Source organism: Rhinoderma darwinii, chromosome 2 (genome assembly GCF_050947455.1).
Source record: "Rhinoderma darwinii isolate aRhiDar2 chromosome 2, aRhiDar2.hap1, whole genome shotgun sequence".
NCBI classification, from domain to species: Eukaryota; Metazoa; Chordata; class Amphibia; order Anura; family Rhinodermatidae; genus Rhinoderma; species Rhinoderma darwinii.
In genome coordinates, this window is record NC_134688.1 from 402,411,265 (window position 1) to 402,433,187 (window position 21,923).

The 21,923-nt window shown below is 39.6% G+C and overlaps 1 protein-coding gene across 2 annotated transcripts in view; it reads left to right on the forward strand.

Annotated features, from left to right (window-relative positions):
• The window catches only part of ZFX (zinc finger protein X-linked), a 47,811-nt gene that overhangs the window by 15,104 nt on the left and 10,784 nt on the right, over positions 1 to 21,923 (forward strand). For both annotated transcript variants that reach the window (XM_075854066.1, XM_075854065.1), the window contains exons 4-6: positions 13,553 to 13,699; positions 13,812 to 13,949; positions 21,607 to 21,744. In XM_075854066.1, the coding sequence (XP_075710181.1) occupies positions 13,553 to 13,699; positions 13,812 to 13,949; positions 21,607 to 21,744 (423 nt within the window). The remainder of the gene's footprint in view (positions 1 to 13,552; positions 13,700 to 13,811; positions 13,950 to 21,606; positions 21,745 to 21,923) is intronic.

Consider the following 21,923-nt stretch of genomic DNA (forward strand, 5'->3'; position numbering starts at 1 on the left):
ACTTCAGTTTTGGTTTTTTTAACCCCTTACCGATTTACGACGAACAGTTATGTCCCTGCGGTTAATGACTTAACGCAACGCCAATTAATTACATTGCGGTGATGGAGCGGGCTCAGAAGCTGAGCCCGCGCCGTCACCAGTGGGTGTCAGCTGTACACTACATATGACACCCTGCTGTAACAGTGGGGACCAAAGAAAGCTTCGATCCCTGCCATTAACCCCCTAGATGATTCTGTCAAAAGTGACCACTGCATCTAGGTGGTTTGTAGCCACGATTACTGGGGGGGCGATGTCTGCTTTGGCAGCGGGAGCCCTAACACTGGCATCCGGGTCTGCCTAGTGCGCAAGCTGATTAGGGCCTAAAAGAATTCCTGTCGTGACAAGGAAATGGCGTGGGCTCAGAAGATGAGCCTGTGACATCAGCCGCGGCTGTCAGCTGTATGTTACAGCGGACACCCTGCAGGGACTGGAGCTAGCTCCAATCCCTGCCATTAACACCTTAGATGCTGCGGTCAACAGTGACTGCTGCATCTAGGTGGTTTGTAGCCAGTCGGCACCCTTGCAACGCGATTGCGGAGGTGCCGATGGCTGCTATGGCAACCGGAGGCCTAACAATGGCCTCCTGGTCTTCCAAGTATGGAAGCCTTTTAGGCCCCCGCCCAGAGGCAGGTCCTATTAGGCTTGCTGTCAGTGTATAACGGACAGCTCTAATACACAGCACTATGTAGGTAGTGCCGTGGATTAGATTAGCAGTCAGGGCTTCATGCATTTATATCCCCTAGTGTGTTAAAAATAAAAAAAGTCAGAATCACGATATACTGCAATACGTTAGTATTGCAGTATATCATGCAAGCGATCCAACGATCGCTGGCTCAAGTACCTAAGGGAACTAATAAAAAATATTTTAAAAAAAAAGTTACATAAACTTTTGTATAACTTTCAAAAATAAATATTTTAAAAAATAAAATTAAAAAAAATCCCCCTTTTACCTGTTTGTGAGCCCGCTTCATACTTCCCCTTATGTCGCTAGGGGGTTAAAGAGGAGACCACAAAATCCACTAGGTGCTCCTTTGCTTCTGAGGCCTGTGTTTCAGTCCAGTAGCACACTAGAGCCATATGTGGGAAATTTCTAAAAACTACAGAATCTGGACAATAAATATTGAGTTGCATTTCTCTGGTAAAACCTTCTGTGTTACAGGAAAAAAATTTATTAAATTTGTGAATTTTACCTCCACTTTGCTTTAATTCCTGTGATACTCCCAAAGGGTTATGAAACTTTCTAAATGCTGTTTTGAATACTTTGAGGAATGCAGTTTTTAAAAATGGGGTGATTTTATGGGGCCCTTAAAGCCACTTCAGAAATGAACTGGTCTCTAAGAAAATAGAATTAGGAACTTTTCTTGAAAATGTGAGAAATTGCTGATAACGATTTAAGCCTTTTTAACATCCTAGAAAAATAAAAGGACGTTCAAAAAATGATGCAAACATAAGGTAGACATATGGTAAATGTAAACTAGTAATAATTTTTTGTGGTATAAATATCTGTCTTACAAGCGGATACATTCAAATTTAAAAAAATTCACATTTTTCAAAAATAAATACAGAATGTATCGACCAAGTTTTACCACTAACATAAAGTACAAAGTGTCACGAGAAAACAATCTCCGAATCACTTGGAAAAAAAAAAAAGCGTTCCATGGTTACTACCACACAAAGTGAAGTGACTCAGATTCGAATAAAATTGGCCTGGTCCATAAGGCCAAAACAGGCTGTGTCCTTAAAGGGAAGGTTTCACGAAATTGATTTTTTATATAATATTGCTTTTAGTATGTCATTAACATAAATTGTATTTATTTGTGTTGTACTTTTTACTATTTTCTTTCTTTTACTTCTCTTTGGGGGCTGCCATTTTTTTTCCATCTCTGTATGTGTCGATTAACGACACATACAGAGACTGAATACGGCACATACATCCCCATAGAGAATGCGAACGGGAGCCGTTCCATTCACTATGGCGTACGCCGTCTGTGTGGGAACGGCGCATGCGCCGCTCCCACACAGACCAAAAGGATGGTCTTTGGTAGAGCGACATTCGGCGCCATTTTCATGTGGACCGGAAGCCGCGGCCGGACAGTAAGATGACTACTTCCGGTCACGACTTCCGGCCATATGTTCAAGGCAGCGCAGACGCAAGGACTAGGATCGGAGGCGGCGGCAGGAGCAGGTAAGTTATGTTTGTGTATCTATGTTAGTGTTATACTGTCTGATTACCACTGTATCTAATCCTCCTACACTGTGCATTTGCTCAGAAAATGGCGGACACACAGTGTAAGAGGTTTGAACATTCAACCCCCTCCTTTCTCCTTGCACTAGCCAGGTTAAAGGAGAGGGGGATTGTGTGAGGACGCTAGAGCGAGTGTGTCTACTCCAAATTTGCATCATAAAGCAATGAGGTTGCTTTACCACATGCCAATGCTGCAATTTTGGGAATTGCTCCCTCTAGTCACCAGCACATGGAAATGTTATAAATTAGAATCCAATTTATAATATTTCCTGACTTGTGAAAATTTTTTACAAATTAAAACAATGTGTAATCATTTCTATACTAACTGTTTAACTGAAAAAAAAAAAATAATAATAATAATTTCTAGCGACACATTCCCTTTAACCCCTTCCCTCTTTGGCCACTTTTGACCTTCGTGACAGAGCCTCATTTTTCAAATCTGACATGTTTCACTTTATGTGGTAATAACTCCGGAATGCTTTTACCTAGCCAAGCGATTCTGAGATTGTTTTCTCGTGACACATTGGACTTTATGTTACTGGCAACATTTGCCCGATACATTCAGTATTTAATTGTGAAAAACACCAAAATTTAGCGAAAAATTTTCAAAAATTAGCATTTTTCTCAATTTAAATGTATCTGCTTGTAAGACACTAGAAGAGAAGAAAAAACACACGGCGCCACATAGTGCAATTATCCGGAGGTCAAAAACAGACAATAAATGCTAAGGTGATTTGCACTCACCTAGTCGGGTTATGCTGACCAGGCATAACACTGTTGGATGGTGTGGAACGATCTCCAGGGAGCACACTGCTATGGAGATCCGAAGTCAGGAGACACACCCAAGGTGTGTCCAGCCAGGTGCGATCTGTAGCTGGTCCAAGGTCCAAGGGCCGGTGAGCGTGAATTCACCGTCAAATTTGAAAGTAAAGGATAGAAAAAAGGGGGACCGATGCAAGGCGCTGCTAATATCAATATCGATGTTTATTAAGATGTAGGCTACGCGTTTCGACGCAGGAATTGCGTCTTCCTCAGGCCATGAACATACACAAATGAACATCTCCCATATATATACACATGTCAGTAATCAAAAACCGACCAATCACAGGAGGAAATGGGGAGGGGACACAGGGAGTTTGCTACAAGGAATAGAACAAAAAGCAAACACGAATGATTGAAGAAATATGCGTCAATTAGATAAAAGAGCAATATGGTAGTTGCATTTAACATAATTACATTTAACATAGAGGAAAAAGTGACAGAACATAATAATATAATCCCAATTTATAAGATATATAAAATGTTTGATATACAAGCCGTATTGATGACAACAAAAAAGCCGGCAATTAGGGTTAGCGGTGAGTTAAAATACTATATAATTCTCAAAAGGGCAGAAAGATTTCTAAGTCTATAAAAAACGAAAATAACATTTAATAATTAAATATGATGATACTGCATAAAAATTGCGATAATATAACTATGCATAAATTCATAGGAGACTAGAATACTAATCACCGCAAAGAAGGAAAGATCAGTGGCGTCTTCGTGGTCATAACAACACCACTATTATGCTGATACATCGGTACGCGAGTACCATGTTAGATGAGTAACACAATTTATATAAAATACAAATTAAGCAAAGTATCACTATGCCTATAAAAAAATATATTTTTTCAAAAAAACGTCACGAATTATTGACTCGAAAATCGTAAAAAGGCGATCAAGCATTTAAAACTAGAATAAAATCTATATTCAATGGAACATCAGAACCAATAAAAAATATGTATGTATTAAACTATAATTCATAATAAAAAATTCCAAGCCAATCTAAAAAAAACAATTACTATAATACTCTCGTAAACCAAAGGAAGAATGACATCTAAGGTGATCTGATGCCATAATTACACATTAATTATATGTTGTATTAATATTAATAATATGTTATATCAATACCAATAATAACATTATAGAATATAGGACGTACTACCCAAACCCTACGTAAAAGGATCAATAATCATAGGTCAAATGTTAGCAGAGGTTTTTCTAAACACAGTATCCCGACATTGCCTATATAGACATAACTGCAATTTCGACTGTATAAGCATCACTCCCATTGAGCAAATACCTGCAGACTATACTAATAGATTCTTATGTTTAAAACAGCGTGAGAATTATTGGATCTATAAATTGTGTACACTTCACCCTGAAGGTTTGAATGATATTAGTGAGTCCTCTTTAGATCTGATTCTTTAATAGTTTTGTCTCCCGTATATACATATAACCAGTAATTGCCCTCGTAGATACAAAAAAACATACAAAAAAAGTCACATATCCAATATAGGTTTATTATATTATATTTTATTCTAACATCAGGCGTATTTCTCATAAACAGATGTTCTGTTATATAATTGTTTCTTTTGTCATTACAGTGATATCGTCCATATTCCCTGTAATATATATATTGCTTCACATTTTGGGTTGAAAACCCATGTTATTAATGTTATTATTGGTATTGATATAACATATTATTAATATTAATACAACATATAATTAATGTGTAATTATGGCATCAGATCACCTTAGATGTCATTCTTCCTTTGATTTACGAGAGTATTATAGTAATTGTTTTTTTTAGATTGGCTTGGAATTTTTTATTATGAATTATAGTTTTATACATACATATTTTTTATTGGTTCTGATGTTCCATTGAATATAGATTTTATTCTAGTTTTAAATGCTTGATCGCCTTTTTACGATTTTCGAGTCAATAATTCGTGACGTTTTTTTGAAAAAATATAAATTTTTTTTTATAGGCATAGTGATACTTTGCTTAATTTGTATTTTATATAAATTGTGTTACTCATCTAACATGGTACTCGCGTACCGATGTATCAGCATAATAGTGGTGTTGTTATGACCACGAAGACGCCACTGATCTTTCCTTCTTTGCGGTGATTAGTATTCTAGTCTCCTATGAATTTATGCATAGTTATATTATCGCAATTTTTATGCAGTATCATCAGATTTAATTATTAAATGTTATTTTCGTTTTTTATAGACTTAGAAATTTTTCTGCCCTTTTGAGAATTATATAGTATTTTAACTCACCGCTAACCCTAATTGCCGGCTTTTTTGTTGTCATCAATACGGCTTGTATATCAAACATTTTATATATCTTATAAATTGGGATTATATTATTATGTTCTGTCACTTTTTCCTCTATGTTAAATGTAATTATGTTAAATGCAACTACCATATTGCTCTTTTATCTAATTGACGCATATTTCTTCAATCATTCGTGTTTGCTTTTTGTTCTATTCCTTGTAGCAAACTCCCTGTGTCCCCTCCCCATTTCCTCCTGTGATTGGTCGGTTTTTGATTACTGACATGTGTATATATATATATGGGAGATGTTCATTTGTGTATGTTCATGGCCTGAGGAAGACGCAATTCCTGCGTCGAAACGCGTAGCCTACCTCTTAATAAACATCGATATTGATATTAGCAGCGCCTTGCATCGGTCCCCCTTTTTTCTATCCTTTACTTGCTTGTAAGACAGGCAGTTATACCACACAAAAATGTTGCTAACTAACATCCCCCATATGTCTACTTTAGATTGGCATCATTTTTTGAACATCATTTTATTTTTCTAGGACGTTACAAGGCTTAGAACTTTAGCAGCAATTTCTCACATTTTCAAGAAAATTTCAAAATGCTATTTTTACAGGGGTCAGTTCAGTTGTGAAGTGGCTTTGAGGTCCTTAGATATTAGAAACCGCCAATAAGTCACCCCATTTTAAAAACTGCACCCCTCAAAGTATTCAAAACAGCAAAAAGTTCATTATTTTTTTCCAGAAATTCATTTTGAATCCATTTTTTTTGTACCACAGAAGGTTTTACCCAAGAAATGCAACTCAATATTTATTGCCCTGATTCTGCAGTTTTAGGAAATATCCCACATGTGGCTTTAGTGTGCTACTGGACTGAAGCACCGGCCTCAGAAGCAAAGGAGCACCTGGTGGATTTTGGGCCTCCTTTGTATTAGAATATATTTTAGGCACCATGTCCGCTTTGAACAGGTCTTGTGGAACTAAAACCGTGGAAACCCCCCAAAAGTGACCCCATTTGGGAAACTACACCCCTCGAGGAATTTATTTAGGGTTGTAGCAAGCATTTTGACCGGCCAGTTTGTTTGCAAAAAATTTTGGAACTAGGCCATGAAAATGAAAATCTACATTTTTTCAAACAAAATGTAGGTTTAGCTAATTTTTTTTCATTTCCAAAAGAACTGAAGTAGAAAAAGCACCACAACATTTGTAGAGCAATTTCTCCCGAGTAAAACAATACCCCACATGTGGTAATAAACGGTTGTTGGGACACACGGCAGGGCTTAGAATGGAAAGAGCGCCATTTGGCTCTTGGAGCTCAAATTTAGCAGGAATGGTTTGCGGAGGCCATGTCGCATTTGCAAAGCCCCCAAGGGGACAAAACAGTGGAAACCCCCAACAAGTGACCCCATTTTGGAAACTACACCCCATGAGGAAATTATCTAGGGGTACAGTGAGCAGTTTGACCCCACAGGTGTTTTACAGAACTTATTGGAAGTAGGCCGTAAAAATGAAAATCTACATTTTTTTTTTCAAAGAGACTGAAGGAGAAAAAGCACCATAAAATTTGTAAAGCAACTTCTCCCAGGTAAAACAATACCCCACATGTGGTCATAAACATCTGTTTGGACACACGGTAGGGCTCAGAATGGAACTAGCAACATTTGGAATGGTTTCTGGACACCATGTCACATTTGCTGAGCCCCTGTAGTACTAGTACAGTGGAAACACCCGAAAAGTGACTCCATTTGGGAAACTGCACCCCCTTAGGAATCATCTAGGGGTATAGTGAAAATTTTGATCACAAAGGTTTTTGGCTGAATTAATTAAAATTAAGCCATGAAAATGAAAAATAATTTTTTTTTCCCAATAAGATGCAGTTTTAGATCAACATTTTTCATTTTTACAAGGAATAGAGAAGAAAAAGCACCCCAACATTTGTAAAGTAATTTCTCCCGAGTACGGTAACACCCCATATGTGGTTATAATCAGCTGTTTACATATATGGGAGCATTCAGAAGAAAAGGAGCGGTATTTATCTTTTGGAGCGTAGATTTTGCTGGAATGGTTTGCGGACGCCATGTTGCATTTGCAAAACCACTGATGTACCAAACAAAAGTGACCCCGTTTTAGACACTACACCCCTAAAGGCATTTATCAAGGAGTGTAGTGAGAATTTAGACTCCACAGGTGTTTTTCAGAAATGAATACGCAGTGGATGGTGCAAAGTGAAAATTGCAATTTTTCCACTGATCTGCCCATTCACTGCACAAGATGTTGTGCCCCTAGAGAATCTTACCCCATAAATTGTTAAGCGGGTTCTCCCGGGTATGGTAATGCCATACTTGTGTACATAAATTGCTGTTTGGGCACGCTGTAGGGCTAAGAAGGGAAAGACCGCCATTTTGAGCATGGATTTTGCTTGGTAATAGTTCTGTTTGGGGTTTTGCTGGTATTTCAGTTTATAATATGGGGGTATATGTAATCTGTGCGGAGTACATCAGGGTATATGTAATCTGTGCGGAGTATATCAGGGTATATGTAATCTGTGCGGAGTATATCAGGGTATATGTAATCTGTGCGGAGTATATCAGGGTATATGTAATCTGTGCGGAGTATATCAGGGTATAATAATTGGGTAAATAATACAATTCTCCATAGGTGTGTTACGATGTGAAGCGATCCGTTATGCGCAGGCCGGTGTCACACTGATAAACGGTTTTCTTTCTTATCCCCCTTTTGTAACGCTCTGCACCTTTTGGGGACTTTTTCTCCTTCGTAGTTTTGGAAATATTGCTGGGAAAGTTTTGCGCTGGTATAATACGGGCGCCCTCGCTTCCAGCGGATGTGCCATGTCCATTCCCTTTCCTAGTTCCTAAATACTAGGGCCCTGAAACTGAAGGAATGTTCCCCTCCGGCCTGCGCATTGAGATGTTTTTCATCACCGCATTACTAGTGCCATAACTTTTTTATTTTTCAGTTGATTGAGCGGTGTGCGGGCTTGTTTTTTGCGAGACGGGCTGTAGATTTTATTAGTATCATTTTAGAACACATACGACTTTTTGATCACTTTTTATTTCATTGTTTGGTAAAGGAAATTACCAAAAACAAGCAATTCTGGAATAGTTTTTTATTGTTTTTTTTTTTCGGCATCTACAGTGCGCCCTAAATGACATGTTAGCTTTATTCTGCGGGTCTATACGATTACGGCGATACCAAATTTATATAGTTTTTTTAATGTATTGCGGCTTTTGCACAATAAAATCACTTTTTTTATAAAATCATTTGTTTTCTGTGTCGCCATATTCTAAGACCCATAACTTTTTTTTATTTTTGCGTGCACAAAGCGGTGTCGGGGATTATTTTTTGCGGGACGGATTGTCGTTTTTATTAGTACTATTTTGGAGTAAATGTGACTTTTTGATCACTTTTTATAGCATTTTTTGGAAGGAAATGTGACCTAAAAACAAAGATTCTGGCGTTGTTTTTCATGGTTTTTTTTTTTTACGGCGTTCACCGTGCGGGATAAATTACATAATAGTTTTGTAGTTTGGGTCGTTACGGACGCGGCGATACCAATTATGTATAGTTTTTTTTAATTTTTACGGTTTTTCCCATAATAAAAGACTTACTATGGGAAAAAAGTAAATTTAGCTTTATTTTTATTTGAAATGTGTGTTTTTATTGTTTTACCACATTTTTATTAACTTTTTTTTTTTACTTTTTTGACTTGTCCCACTAGGGGACATGAGGGCCTGATGCCCCCGATCGCTACTCTAATACACTGCACTACATACGTAGTGCAGTGTATTAGCGCTGTCAGTTATTCACTGACCGCAAGCCTATGAGGACGCGCCGCAGGCGGATCCTCATCGGCTCCCGTACAAGGCAGACTCGGACGCCATTTTCTGGCGTCCGATTGATCGCAACATCTGAGGGGTTAATCAGCCGGATCGGAGAATAGCTCCGGTCCTGGCAGTTACAGGAGGGTGCCAGCTGTATAATACAGCTGTCACCCCGCGGTGATGGTGCCGGCTCTGCTTCTGAGCCCGCACCATCACTGCGACGTAACTGTACTGCGCTTTGCGGGAAGCACCTCCCGACAGCGCCGTACATGTATGGCGGATGTCGGGAAGGGGTTAAGGGGTTAAAAAATTTACATTGAAGGCCTATATTAAACATAGGCCATCAGTGTGGGATCGGTGGGAGGCTAAGGCTGTTCATTTAGTTCACATCAAAAACAGTGGAAAAATTAGCGCAGCATACTGTCCTATATTGTTGAGTAAAATGACAGAAACCCGACAGACCCAATTTAAGTAGGTGATCCGTTGGGTGCCATAAGTCTGTCATGTTATGGATCCATCACAGTGTTGAATCTAGTTTTTCTACTCCTATGATGGGACAGAAAACGTAATTCTTAGCGCAGGTGTGAACTGGGATATACTCTAGAAAGAATAACAAAAGCTCTACTTAGACAAGAAGGTAAAAGATGAATCCAGCGCTGAGTTTTGTGCATCTGTTAAAACAGGAAACTTCTTCCAAGTTTTATTTCGAAAAGGTTAAAATAGTGAAAAAGATATATACGGGTGTTTCCAGAGTACAACGGGTGATTAATAGTATAGGCGGTGCCTACGCATTTCAGACGCTGACTGCGTCCTTAGTCATGGCTTGTTGTACTCCTGGAAACACCCGTTTTTTAGTTATTTTTTCACAAGTGAGGAAATATTATAAATTCGATTCTAATTTATAACATTTCCATGTGCTGGTCACTAGAGGTAGTAGTTCACCCAAAATTGCAGCATGGTCAATGTGGTAAAGCAACCTCATTGATTGATTTATGTTGCAAATTTGGGGTGGACACTCTCTCTAGTTTCCTCACACAATCCCCCCCCTCCCTTGTTCTGGCTAGTGCCAGGAGAAGGAGGGGGTTGAATCTTCAAACCTCCTACACAGTGTGCCGCCATTTTCTGAGCGAATGCACAGTGTAGGAGGATTAGATACAGTGGTAATCAGACAGTATAACACGAACATACACACATCACATACACGAACATAACTTACCTGCTCCTGCCGCCACTGCCGCCTCCGCTCCTATTTCTTGCATCTTTGCTGCCTTGAACATATGGCCGTAAGCCGCGACCGTAAGTCGTCATCTTACTGTCCGGCCGCGGCTTCCGGTCCACATGGAAATGGCGCTGGATTTCGCTCTGCTAACGAGCTTCATTTTGGTCTGTGTGGGAGCGGCGCATGCGCCATTCCCACACAGACCGCGTACGCTGCAGTGAATGGAACGGCTCCCGTTCGCAATCTCTATGGGGATGTATGTACCGTATTCCATCTCTGTATGTGTCATTAATCGAGACATACAGAGATGAAAAAAAATGGCAGCCCCCATAGAGAAGTAAAAATAAGAAAAAAGTAAAAAGTAGAACACAAATAAATAAATGTTATTTTTTTTTATCATACTAAAAGCAATAGGATAAAGGGAAGGTGTGACAATTTTTTTTTTTTTTTAAGGGGTTAAGGCAACTGTTCTATTTGTTCATATCCGCCTTTGGACGGATCTGGTTGTTTTTGTAAGTGCAAATTAACCACTTCCTGACCAGAGGCTTTAGCCCCCCCCCCCCTTCCTGACCAGGCCCATTTTCAAGTTTTAACCATGTGCCGATTTTAACAGCAAATTGTTCTTCTATTACTCTTCCAGCCTACATGCATTTGGTCTTGTTTTTTTCAGGGCATATTAGTCTTCCATATTGTATAATAAAAATAATACATGTATTTAACTTTTTAAAAAATGTCAAAGTAAAAATGAAAATGTGAATATGTAATTTTAGGTGGTGATGTTTGTTTTTTTCATCTGGTGCATGCCACTGGGTAAACCCACCTAAATGCATATTTAGCAACTTCTGACGACTTTAATGATAACAAATATGTGCGCATTTCATACACGCTGGGCACAAGGCGGAGCTTACGATGAATGGTGCGCAAACTGGCTTTTGGAGAGCAAATTTTCCAAAGCTGGTTCCAAAGCGATCTTTGTGCATGCGATCAGTGTTGCGGCCAAAGTCGCCGTGTAGCCCCATCCTAAAACTGTACAATACATCGATATATGTGATGTGAAAGATTAGAAATAATAAAAAAATGTATTTGTGTAACACAAGAAAAAAAAAAACGCCATTTAGATCTGTCTTTCTCATATATATTGATATATAGTTCTAGGCTGGGGCTACACAACGACTTTGGCCACGCCACCGGTCCCATGGCCGAAAATGGCTTTGTCCGGTAGGCTACATCGCAAGTAAAATAACCGCGACTACATTCACTGTCATTACTTGCCATGTAGGCTACGGAACATAGTTATCTTTGGCCGTGCAACTCGTGTCACATCAAAAGTCGCCATATAGCCCCAGCCTACAACTGTATAATGCATCAGTATAAATGATATGATAGAGAGAGAGGTTCTGCTTCTGACTTTTTCTATCTCATATCGGTCTGTCTGTCTCATATATATATTGATATATAGTTAGTTCTAGGCTGGGGCTACACGAGAACTTCGGCCACGACACAGGTCCTATGGCCAAAAATCACTTTGTCCGGTAGCTTACATTGCAAGTAAAATTACCGTGAGCATTTTCATTGTCATTACGTGCCATGTAGGCTACGGAACATAGTGATCTTTGGCCGTGCAACTTGTGTCGCGGCCAAAGTCGCTGTGTAGCCTAAGCCTAAGGCTACATGCACACGTTGCGTATTTTGCTGCGGAAAATACGCAGTAAAACCGCAAGAAATTTGCAGGAAAAAAAGCACCTGAAGGTTTTTTGTGTGAATCGCTGCGTTTTCATGCTGTGGGTTTTTCTGCGTATTTCTGTAGAATTACAGGGATAGAATTCGTAAGCAAAGTCATGAGAGAATCTGAAATGCTGCGGTTTCGAAAATATGCATGTCCTGAAACATATGAGGTTGCCTGGAATCCCATTGTCTATGCTTGTACTGTAAATCGCACATAATACACATTGTGTATATTGACACTAAAACTATACTATATATCAATGATGATGATAGATGATGCATAGATATTACATACAAAATTACATAGATATGACATTAATAGATGATAGGTAGATATTAGATAGACAGACATATATACATACATAAAAATATATTTATTGCCGCCAACAGGGAAAGTATAGTGATCATTGTGACAGTTGTCACAATGATCACATGCCCAGAGACCTCACTGATTGGTCCCTGGGCAGAGCTGCATGATGTCGGCTGTCTAGAGACAGCTTTATCACGGAGCTAAATGCCGCTACAGAGCATATCTGCAGGACGTTCTGGAACGATGTCGGCTCCCGGACCGCCCAGATGTTTATAGTCAATGGGCGGTCCGCAAGTGGTTAAAGCATACTTTGTTCCTATTGGATCTTTACATTTTATTTAGTCTGTTATTGTAGTTATATAGTTATAAAGAACTAACTGACCGAATCTTATCCTAGCAATGACCGTTAAAAGCTATACTTGAAATGATGCCCTCCTAAACACTTCTAGATAAATCTGAGAGGATATGCTAAACTAGGGTGCTTCTTGGTATTCTTATGTCATTAGTTGGCATATTGTTTTTTTTTTTTTTTACAATTAAGGGCCGGTCACACTTATCTGCAGGTCTCCGTGGTTTTTCCAGACATATATTGTCCAGCAAAAGAGGAGTCCATGACACAGATGGGCAAATTGCAGATCCCAGCGTATAAGTGTGAACTTAGCCATAAATGTTTTATTTAGTAATTTGTATTCTAAAGGGTATGGTTTCATACCTAGAATTGGGATCTTCCAAGCCCTACTTCCATAGAGCCATGGTTTCCATATCTTGTACTAATATAGACTAAGAGGCCCGAAACATCTGTATGCAATTTGGAATAAATGTATCTGTGCTATCCGCCAGCATAAATGACAGCCAAGACCGTAAAGGAACAATTTGCATGGTCTCCAGCCACTATACCAGAATGCGGATGAATTTCCTGATTGTGCTGGAAGTGAGAATCTAAAAATATATATTCTGTTTTAGAACCTTTTTATGTGCGGTAAAGGTATTGAAATCAATGGATACACTGCTAATGACATATATTTACACCACTAATACATATTTTATATTCTAACTATTTAGTGGACGATGCTGAAAAGATTGATGAAGAGTGTGCAGAAGAAATTACTATGGGTCGTGAAGTGGATGGAGACCCATCTAAGTTAGATGGATCATGTCCAGAAGTCATCAAGGTTTACATCTTTAAGGCAGACCCTGGTGAAGACTTGGGTATGAAAGTTTAATTTCATTGTGAAATTCACTTTATTCTCTCGATACTGTGTATTACTGTATGTATGAAATCAATCTATGTGTGTGACATTAGTATCTTCTTCCTTGTCAGGTGGCACTGTAGACATTGTTGAAAGTGAGTCTGAAAATGATCCTGGAGATGGACTTCTCGATCCCCATACTGGAGGTCGTTTTGCACGTGAAAAAATGGTTTATATGGCCGTGAATGATTCCCAGAATGATGATTTGGGTGAGTTTATATGCTTGTCACTTCCTTAATCCGCGACTTGCCACGTACATGTACGTGGCAGCCGCCATGGGCAAGTATGGAGCTGGCTCAGGGACTGAACGCTCTCCATACTGTTCAGGTCTCAGCTGTATGTTACAACTGACAACTCACTCTGATTCTGCCCATTTAACCATTTAGATGCTGCGGTCAATAGTAGCCTGAGGGCCTAGTGGAGCCTGTAAAAATCAAGATATGCCGCTGGTTCAAGTCCCCTAGTGGGACTAATAGAAAAAGTAAAACACATTTTTTTAATATCCCCAAAAAAAGTGGAAAAAAAAAAACCCCTATTCCCGTCTTTACTGTAAAGTAATGTTCAAAAATAAATAAATAGTGATCAAAAAGTCACATGTACTTCAAAATGGTACCAATTAAAAGTACAGCTCGCCCTGTGAAAAGCGAGCCCTCACACCGCTCAATTGTTAAAAATATTGTATTTTTCTTTGTAAAAGTGGTAAAACAAAAAAAATAACTATAAATTTGGGATCGCTGTAATCGTATCAACCTGTAGAGTAAAGTTAACATGTCGTTTTAACCACACATAAAAATGGAACCCATAAAACTATAGCAGAATCGCTGTTTTTTGCCCATTTTACCCCACAGAATTTTAGTTTCCCAGTATATTATATGGTACATTAAATGTTGCCATTAAAAACAATAGTTTTTTTTCAATTTAATGCCTCTGTATGGATTAGTGCAGTTGACTAATCTATTGCATACAAAAGGTATAGTGACATCTACATCCACAACATATGACCAAAGGACACTATTTTGCTATCGGCTGAATGGGGCACTATGGATATGTTCGGCGTATGTGTCAGGATCTTTCCTGAGGAATACGCTGAACTTACACTGAATAGAGTGTGAAAAGAGCCTTACTTTTATTTTGTTGCATTCAATTTAACCCCTTAAAGAGGCTCTGTCACCAGATTCTCAAATCCCTATCTCCTATTGCATGTGATCGGCGCTGCAATGTAGATAACAGTAACGTGTTTTTTTTTGTTTTTTTTTTTTAAAACGTTCATTTTTGGCCAAGTTATGAGCAATTTTATATATATATATATATATGCAAATGAGGTTTGAAATGGACAACTGGGCGTTTTTTTTTCCGTTATGTCCAACTGGGCGTGTATTGTGTTTTTAACTGGGCGTGTTTACGTGTATGACACTGACCAATCAGTGACCAGTCGGCATCATACACTCCTCTACATTTATTTACACAGCAGCGATGTGCAGCCACATAAACCGAGATTAACGTTAATCAAGTGTCCTGATAATGAATACACATGATCATCCAGCCTGGACGTCATGTGTACTCAGAATCCTGACACTTCTGACTCTTTTCTGTGAGATTCCAGCAAAGGATACGAAATCTCGCGAGATTTAGTTTCACTTGCTGGAAATCTCACGACCAGCCTTTTTTTTTTAATGTACCTGTTCAGTTCTGAAGTGGCTTTGAGGGGCCTATGTATTAGAAACCCCCATACAACACCCCATTTTGAAAACTAGACTCCTCAAAGTATTCAAAACCGCATTTAGAAAGTTTATTTAACCCTTCAGGCATTTCACAGAAATTAAAGCAAAGTAGAGGTGAAATTTGCAAATTAAATTTTTCTTGCTGAATTTCAATTGTATTCAATTTTTTTCCGGTTAAACAGAAGGTTTTACCAGAGAAACACTACTAAATATGTATTGTCCAGATTCTGCAGTTTTTAGAAATGTCCCACATGTGTCTCTAGTGCGCTCATGGACTAAAACACAAGCCCCAGAAGCAAAGAAGCACCTAGTGCATTTTGAGGCCTCTTTTTTATTAGAATATATTTTAGGCAGCATGCCAGGTTTGAAGAGGTGTTGTGGTGCCAAAACAGTAGGAATTCCACAAAAGTGACCCCATTTCGGAAACTACACCCCTCAAGGAATTAATTTATGGTGGTTGTTACCATTTTGACCCCACAGTTTTTACACCGCACATATTTGAATTGGGCTGTGAAATTTAAAAAAAATGAAATTTTTTCCAATAAGATGTCATTTTTGATAAAAATTTCTTATTTTCACAGGGAACAAAATACCCCATTTTGTTGCCCAATTTCTCCTGAGTGCAGCAATACCCCATTTGTGGCGATAAACTGCCGTTTGTGCCCATGGGAGGGCTCAGAAGGGAAGGAGCGCTGTGTGTTCTTTGGAGTGCAGATTTTGCTGGATTGGTTTTCGGGTGCCATGTCGCATTTGCAGAGCCCCAGAGGTATCAAAGCAATGGGAACCCACCAGAAGTGACCCCATTTTGGAAACTACACCCCGCAAGGAATTCATTTATTGGTGTTGTGACCATTTTGACCCCATAGTTTTTTCACATAACTTATTTGAATTGGGCTGGGAATTCAAACAAAATTATTTTTTTCCAATAATATGTCGTTTTGGCTGCAAATTTCTTATTTTCACAAGAAATAAAATACCCCATTTTGTTGCCCAATTTGTCCTGAGTGCAGCAATACCCCATTTGTGGTGATAAACTGACGTTTGGGCCCATGGGAGGGCTTAGAAGGAAAGGACCACCATTTGCCCTACTGGGGATTTTCTGGTGCGAAGTCATGTATGCAGAAGCCCCTGAGGTATCAGTACTGTTGAAACCCCCAAGAAGTGACCCCGTTTTAAAAACTACACCCCTTAAGGCATTTATCTAGAGGTGTAGTGAGCATATTTACCAGAGACATACACCCCATAAACTGTAATGTGGGTTCTCACGGGTATGGCAATACCCTCAATGTGGCTGTTATAGCAGGACCCAGAGGGGAAAGACGAGGGGGGATAAGCTGTGTGGAGTGCATCAGGGTAAGTAAAACTGGCGTAGATTAAAAATCAAGGGATGCATGATACATTCTAAAACAATCTTTCATACGGAGCCTTAGTTTTTCGGGACACGTGTCACATTGATATATTGTGTCCTTCCTTATCCCCCCCCTTCTAGCAGACTTTGCACATCCTTTGACTTTTTCCCTTCTTGCCAGTTTGGGGAACTACTCCTGGAAAGTGTTGCCCTGGTACGATGCGTGTGGCCCCGCTTCCAGAAGTACTGGGTGCCCCCCCCCCGTTCCTGGTCCCTAAAGATTAGATTCTTGATAATCGCCTCTTGAAATTCCAGGAAAGTTCCCGTCTGGCCTGCACATCGACGTAGCACGTACACATTGTACAATGCCATCTGTATAATGTGCACGGCCAGCTTCTTATACCACACCGCATGGCGCTGTAGGGCTTCAGGGCTTGATCTGACAAGTCCACCCCTCTATTGTAGTCCAGGATGCAATCTGGTTTGGGGGTCTCTGTATTGGTACCTCGTACTGGTACTGGTGTGGCCATGTATTGTCAATACAAGGACATCTCTCTTGTCTTGTACTTGACACACAATATGTTGCTGCTAGATTGTGCCCTGCTCTCACCCCTTCTGAGTGTTTGCCCAAGCAGAGTCTTAGGGAGGCCTCTCAGATTTCTTCTAGCAGTGCCGCATGCCGCAGGACTTCTGGAAGCGAGACAGTTGAAGAGCGGGACGCTGGTATAAAAATTATCTGGGTAGAGTTGGTAACCCTGGTCCAGCAGTGGGTGCACCAAATCCCACACAATTTTTGCATGATCTCCAGTAAGGGGGGGCATTATGGGGGCTGAGCGCTGGTGTCCTTCCCTTCATATATCCTAAATCTGTAGGTATACCCTGATGCACTCTCGCACAGCTTATACATCTTCACACCATACCTTGCCCTCCTACCCGGCAGGTACTGGCGGAAATGAAGCCTCCTTTTAAAATGTACCAAGGACTCCTCAATAGAAATACACTTCTCGGGGGTGAATGCTTGGGAAAACCGGGCACTGGAACGGTCTAATAGGGGTCTCCGTTTATACAAACGGTTAAAACTGGGGTCATCTCGGGGTGGGCACGGCTCATTATCAGTATAATGAAGTATTGCCTCATTTTTATTTATTTTTTAGGTTCCAGTTCAGTTCTGAGGTTGCTTTGAGGGGCCCATATATTAGACACCCCTATGAAACACCCCATTTTAGAAACTAGACCCCTCAAAGTATTCACAACAGCATTTAGAAAGTTTATTAACCCTTTAGGTGTTTCACAGGATTTTAGAGCAAAGTAGAGGTGAAATTAACTTTTTTTTTTTTGTCAGAAAATCCTATTTATTCCACTTTTTTCTGTATAACAAAACGTTTTACCAGAGAAACGCAACGCAATATTTATTGCCCAGATTCTGCCGTTTTGAGAAATATCCCACATGTGGCCCTAGTGTGGTAATGGACTGAAACACCGGCCTCCGAAGCAAAGGAACACCTAGTGGATTTTGAGGCCTCTTTTTTTTTATTAGGCACCATGTCCGGTTTGAAGAGGTCTTGTGGTGCCAAAACATTGGAAACCCCCCAAAAGTGACCCCATTTTGGAAACTAGACCCCTTGAGGAATTCATTGCAGTTTTCATGGGGTGCATGCGGCTTTTTGATCAGTTTTTATTCTATTTTTGGGTGGCGTGGTGACTAAAAAACAGCAATTCTACTATTGTTTTTTTAATTCTATTTTACAGCGTTCACCGTGCGCTATAAATGACATATTCACTTTATTCTGCGGGGCGATACGATTACAGCGATACCAGATGTTTATAGTTTTTTTTAGTCTTATGGCGTTTGCACAATAAAATACTTTTTGTTATAAATCATTTACTTTTTGTGTTACCTTATTCTAAGAGCCAGAACATTTTTTTATTTCTCCATCAATAAAGCCGTGCGAGGACTTGTTCTTTGCGTAACGAACTGTAGTTTCGATCATTACCATTTTTCGGTACATGCGACTTTTTGATCTCTTTTTTTTATTTTATTTTTTTCTTAATTCCATTTTTTAGGTGGTGAAGTGACCAAAAAATTGTGATTCTGGTACGTTTTTTTTTTATTTTCTTTTTTTGCGTACACCATGGGGGATAAATAACAAAATAATTTTGTAGTTCAGGCCATTACGGACACGGCGATACCAATTATGTATAGTTTATTTGTTTATTTATTTTAATCATAAAGACTGAGGGAAAAGGGGTGATTTTTACTTTTATCACTTTTAAAGCTATTATTTTCTTATTTTTACACAACTTTTTTTTTTACTTTTTTTTTTTTTTTAACTTTATTACTTTGTCCCACTAGGGGACTTGAGGGCAGGAGGCCCTGATCGCTATTCTAATACACTGCACTACAGTGTATTAGAGCTGACAGCAAGCATAGTAGGTCCTGACGCTGTCAGGACCCACTAGACTTCCATTGATGGCGTTTCCGGAGTTCTTTGTTAGGACTCTGGTTGCCATAGCCACCATCGCTGGCCGCGATCATGTAGCGGGCCGTCTATGGCGGTTTAACCCCTAAGAAGCCGCGATCGCTATTGAACGCGGCTTTGAGGGTTAATCTGCGAGGACCACCGCGATCTGTCCCTGCACATTGAGCTGTGATAGCTGCTGTCGGAAACAGAAGCTATCACAGCTCATGAACGCGCCCCGCTTCATCCATGACGTACTATTATGTCATGGAGCGCGAACGATGCACTTACCATGACATAATAGTATGTCCTGTAGCGTTAAGGAGTTAAAGAAGCACTCCCCACAAAAAATGTTTCGGGCCCCCCTGTTTTTAATTAAGGTGGCATAAGGCCATAGGTGAGTTTTCTAACCACAGTATCGTTTATGTTGTCGTTTCAGCCTCTTACAGGCTGCCGTTCGGTCACATGACCCCCGCTCTGACTAGCTGAATCTTACAGCATCTGCTGTGGGGACGGGAAGTCAGTCTCTATTCATTAGTATGAGGTCCTTGATGTGAGTCTTATAGGAATGAATAGAGAGACTGACCTCTTGTCCACGCAGCAGATGCGGTAAGATGCAGTTAGTCAGAGTGCGGGTCATGTGACTGAACTGAAGCTCATAACTGAGGCTGAAACTACAAGATAAAGCAATAGGTGAGTTTTGCAACCACATTGTTTATGCCTCCTTAATTACTAACGTCGAGGCCCAAAACATCTTTGCTGGGAGGGCATCTTTAACCCCTTAATGACATGCCATGTACATGGCAGCCATTAAGGTAAAGTATGGAGCGGTTTTCCAATTACGCTGTTTTGCAATTACATGGTTGGAAATTACAAGTGGCAGCGGGAAACAAAAAAAGGTAGAACGGGGTTTAGGGGGCCACGTTCTAGAGATAGGTGCGGGTCCCATATCTATCTGACATTTATGGCATATTCTGTGGATATGCCATAAATGTCCCTGATGGGCAAACCCCTTTGAGGGGTTGAAGGCTATGTAAACCTTTTGACGGCAGGATCGAGCTATTTTCGATCACATAAACTTAGATGTGATCGATGATCGCTGGATCTGCGTGTCAAAAACTTAGGAGCAGTGCTCGCTCACTGAAGCAGTCTGTTAGACTGACCTGACTGATTCGGCTGTGATCGAAAGATATAGCTTCTATGTATCCGGGAAACCTAGTGTTTTACTGGTTTTTTTTTAGACACCGCTTCTAAGAAAATTATTTGTGGGTTGGAATAGGAAAAAAAGAGATTCCTCGATATTTTGGGGGTTTTCGTTTTTACGACTTTCATCGTACGGAAAAACGGCATGTTAACTTTATTCTGCGGGTCAGTATGATTACGGTGATGCCAAATTTATATTGTTTTTTTTTTGTGTTTTACTACTTTTACAAGGAAAATACTGATTGTTAAAAATAAAATTTGTTTTTTTGTTGCCGCGTTCTGAGAGCCATAGTTTTTTATTTTTATTTCTGTCAATTGAGCGGTATGTGGGATAATTTTTTTGCGGGGCGACCTGTAGTTTCTATAGGTACCATTTTGGGGTACATGAGACTTTTTGGTCACTTTATTCCATGTTTTTGGGGAAGATGAAGTGACCAAAAAACAGTGGTTCTGGCAGTTTTTAATTTTTTATTGCGTTCACCATGCGGACTAAATAATGATATATTGTAATAGTTCGGACTTTTACGGACGAGGCGATACCAGTTATGTTAATTTAAAAATAAATAAATTACATTGTGCTTGGGGGGGGGGCGGGGAATGGGAAAAGAGGGTTTTGGGGTGGTTTTTTTTACCTTTTTATTTATTATTTTTTTATTTATTTTTTTATTTCTTTTTATGTATATTAAAAAAAAAAAAATATTTGACTGTACTTAACATTTTTTACTTATCACCCTAGGGGACTTAAACCAGCGATTGTTGAATTGCTTGCATGATATAGTGCAATACTAATGTAGTGCATTATATTGTTATGCTGCCAGAGGCAGGGCTTCAAAGGAGTACAAAGATGAAGGGGCCATTTCAATGTTACCACAGCATTTAACAGGTTAAACGCGCGGGATCCCGCTCTGTACACTGAAGTGTTAGCTGTAAAATACAGCCAACAGGCTCGTTCTATGGAGCAGGCTCAGCCGGTGAAAAAAAGAAATATAAAAGAAAAAAAGGTCTTCAACAAAAGGCCTTTTACATAGCCTTTAAGTCATTTGCATTGCTCTGGTTTGCAGATGTGTCTGCTGTAGTTTAAAAAAGCGGTCAAAGTAATGCGTGTTTCATGTTTTGTTTTTTGTTTTTTTTAAAGATGTAGCAGAAATTGCTGATGAAGTGTATATGGAGGTGATTGTTGGAGAGGAAGATGCTGCAATAACACATGAACATCAGCTGGATGATGCCGAATTAAGCAAGACTTTCATGCCAGTTGCTTGGGCTGCAGCTTATGGTAAAGGCATCAGTGTTTCAGGCACTGGTTTTGTACATAAACATTTCTTGCATCATACACTTGGTGACCGATTTATTATGATGATCCTACTACTTTATTTGTCTACCTTTTGCCCATTCCCATACATTATGTCAACGAGCTCTCTTGTTGATCGCCGCTAGCGGCAAAATTGGCCGATG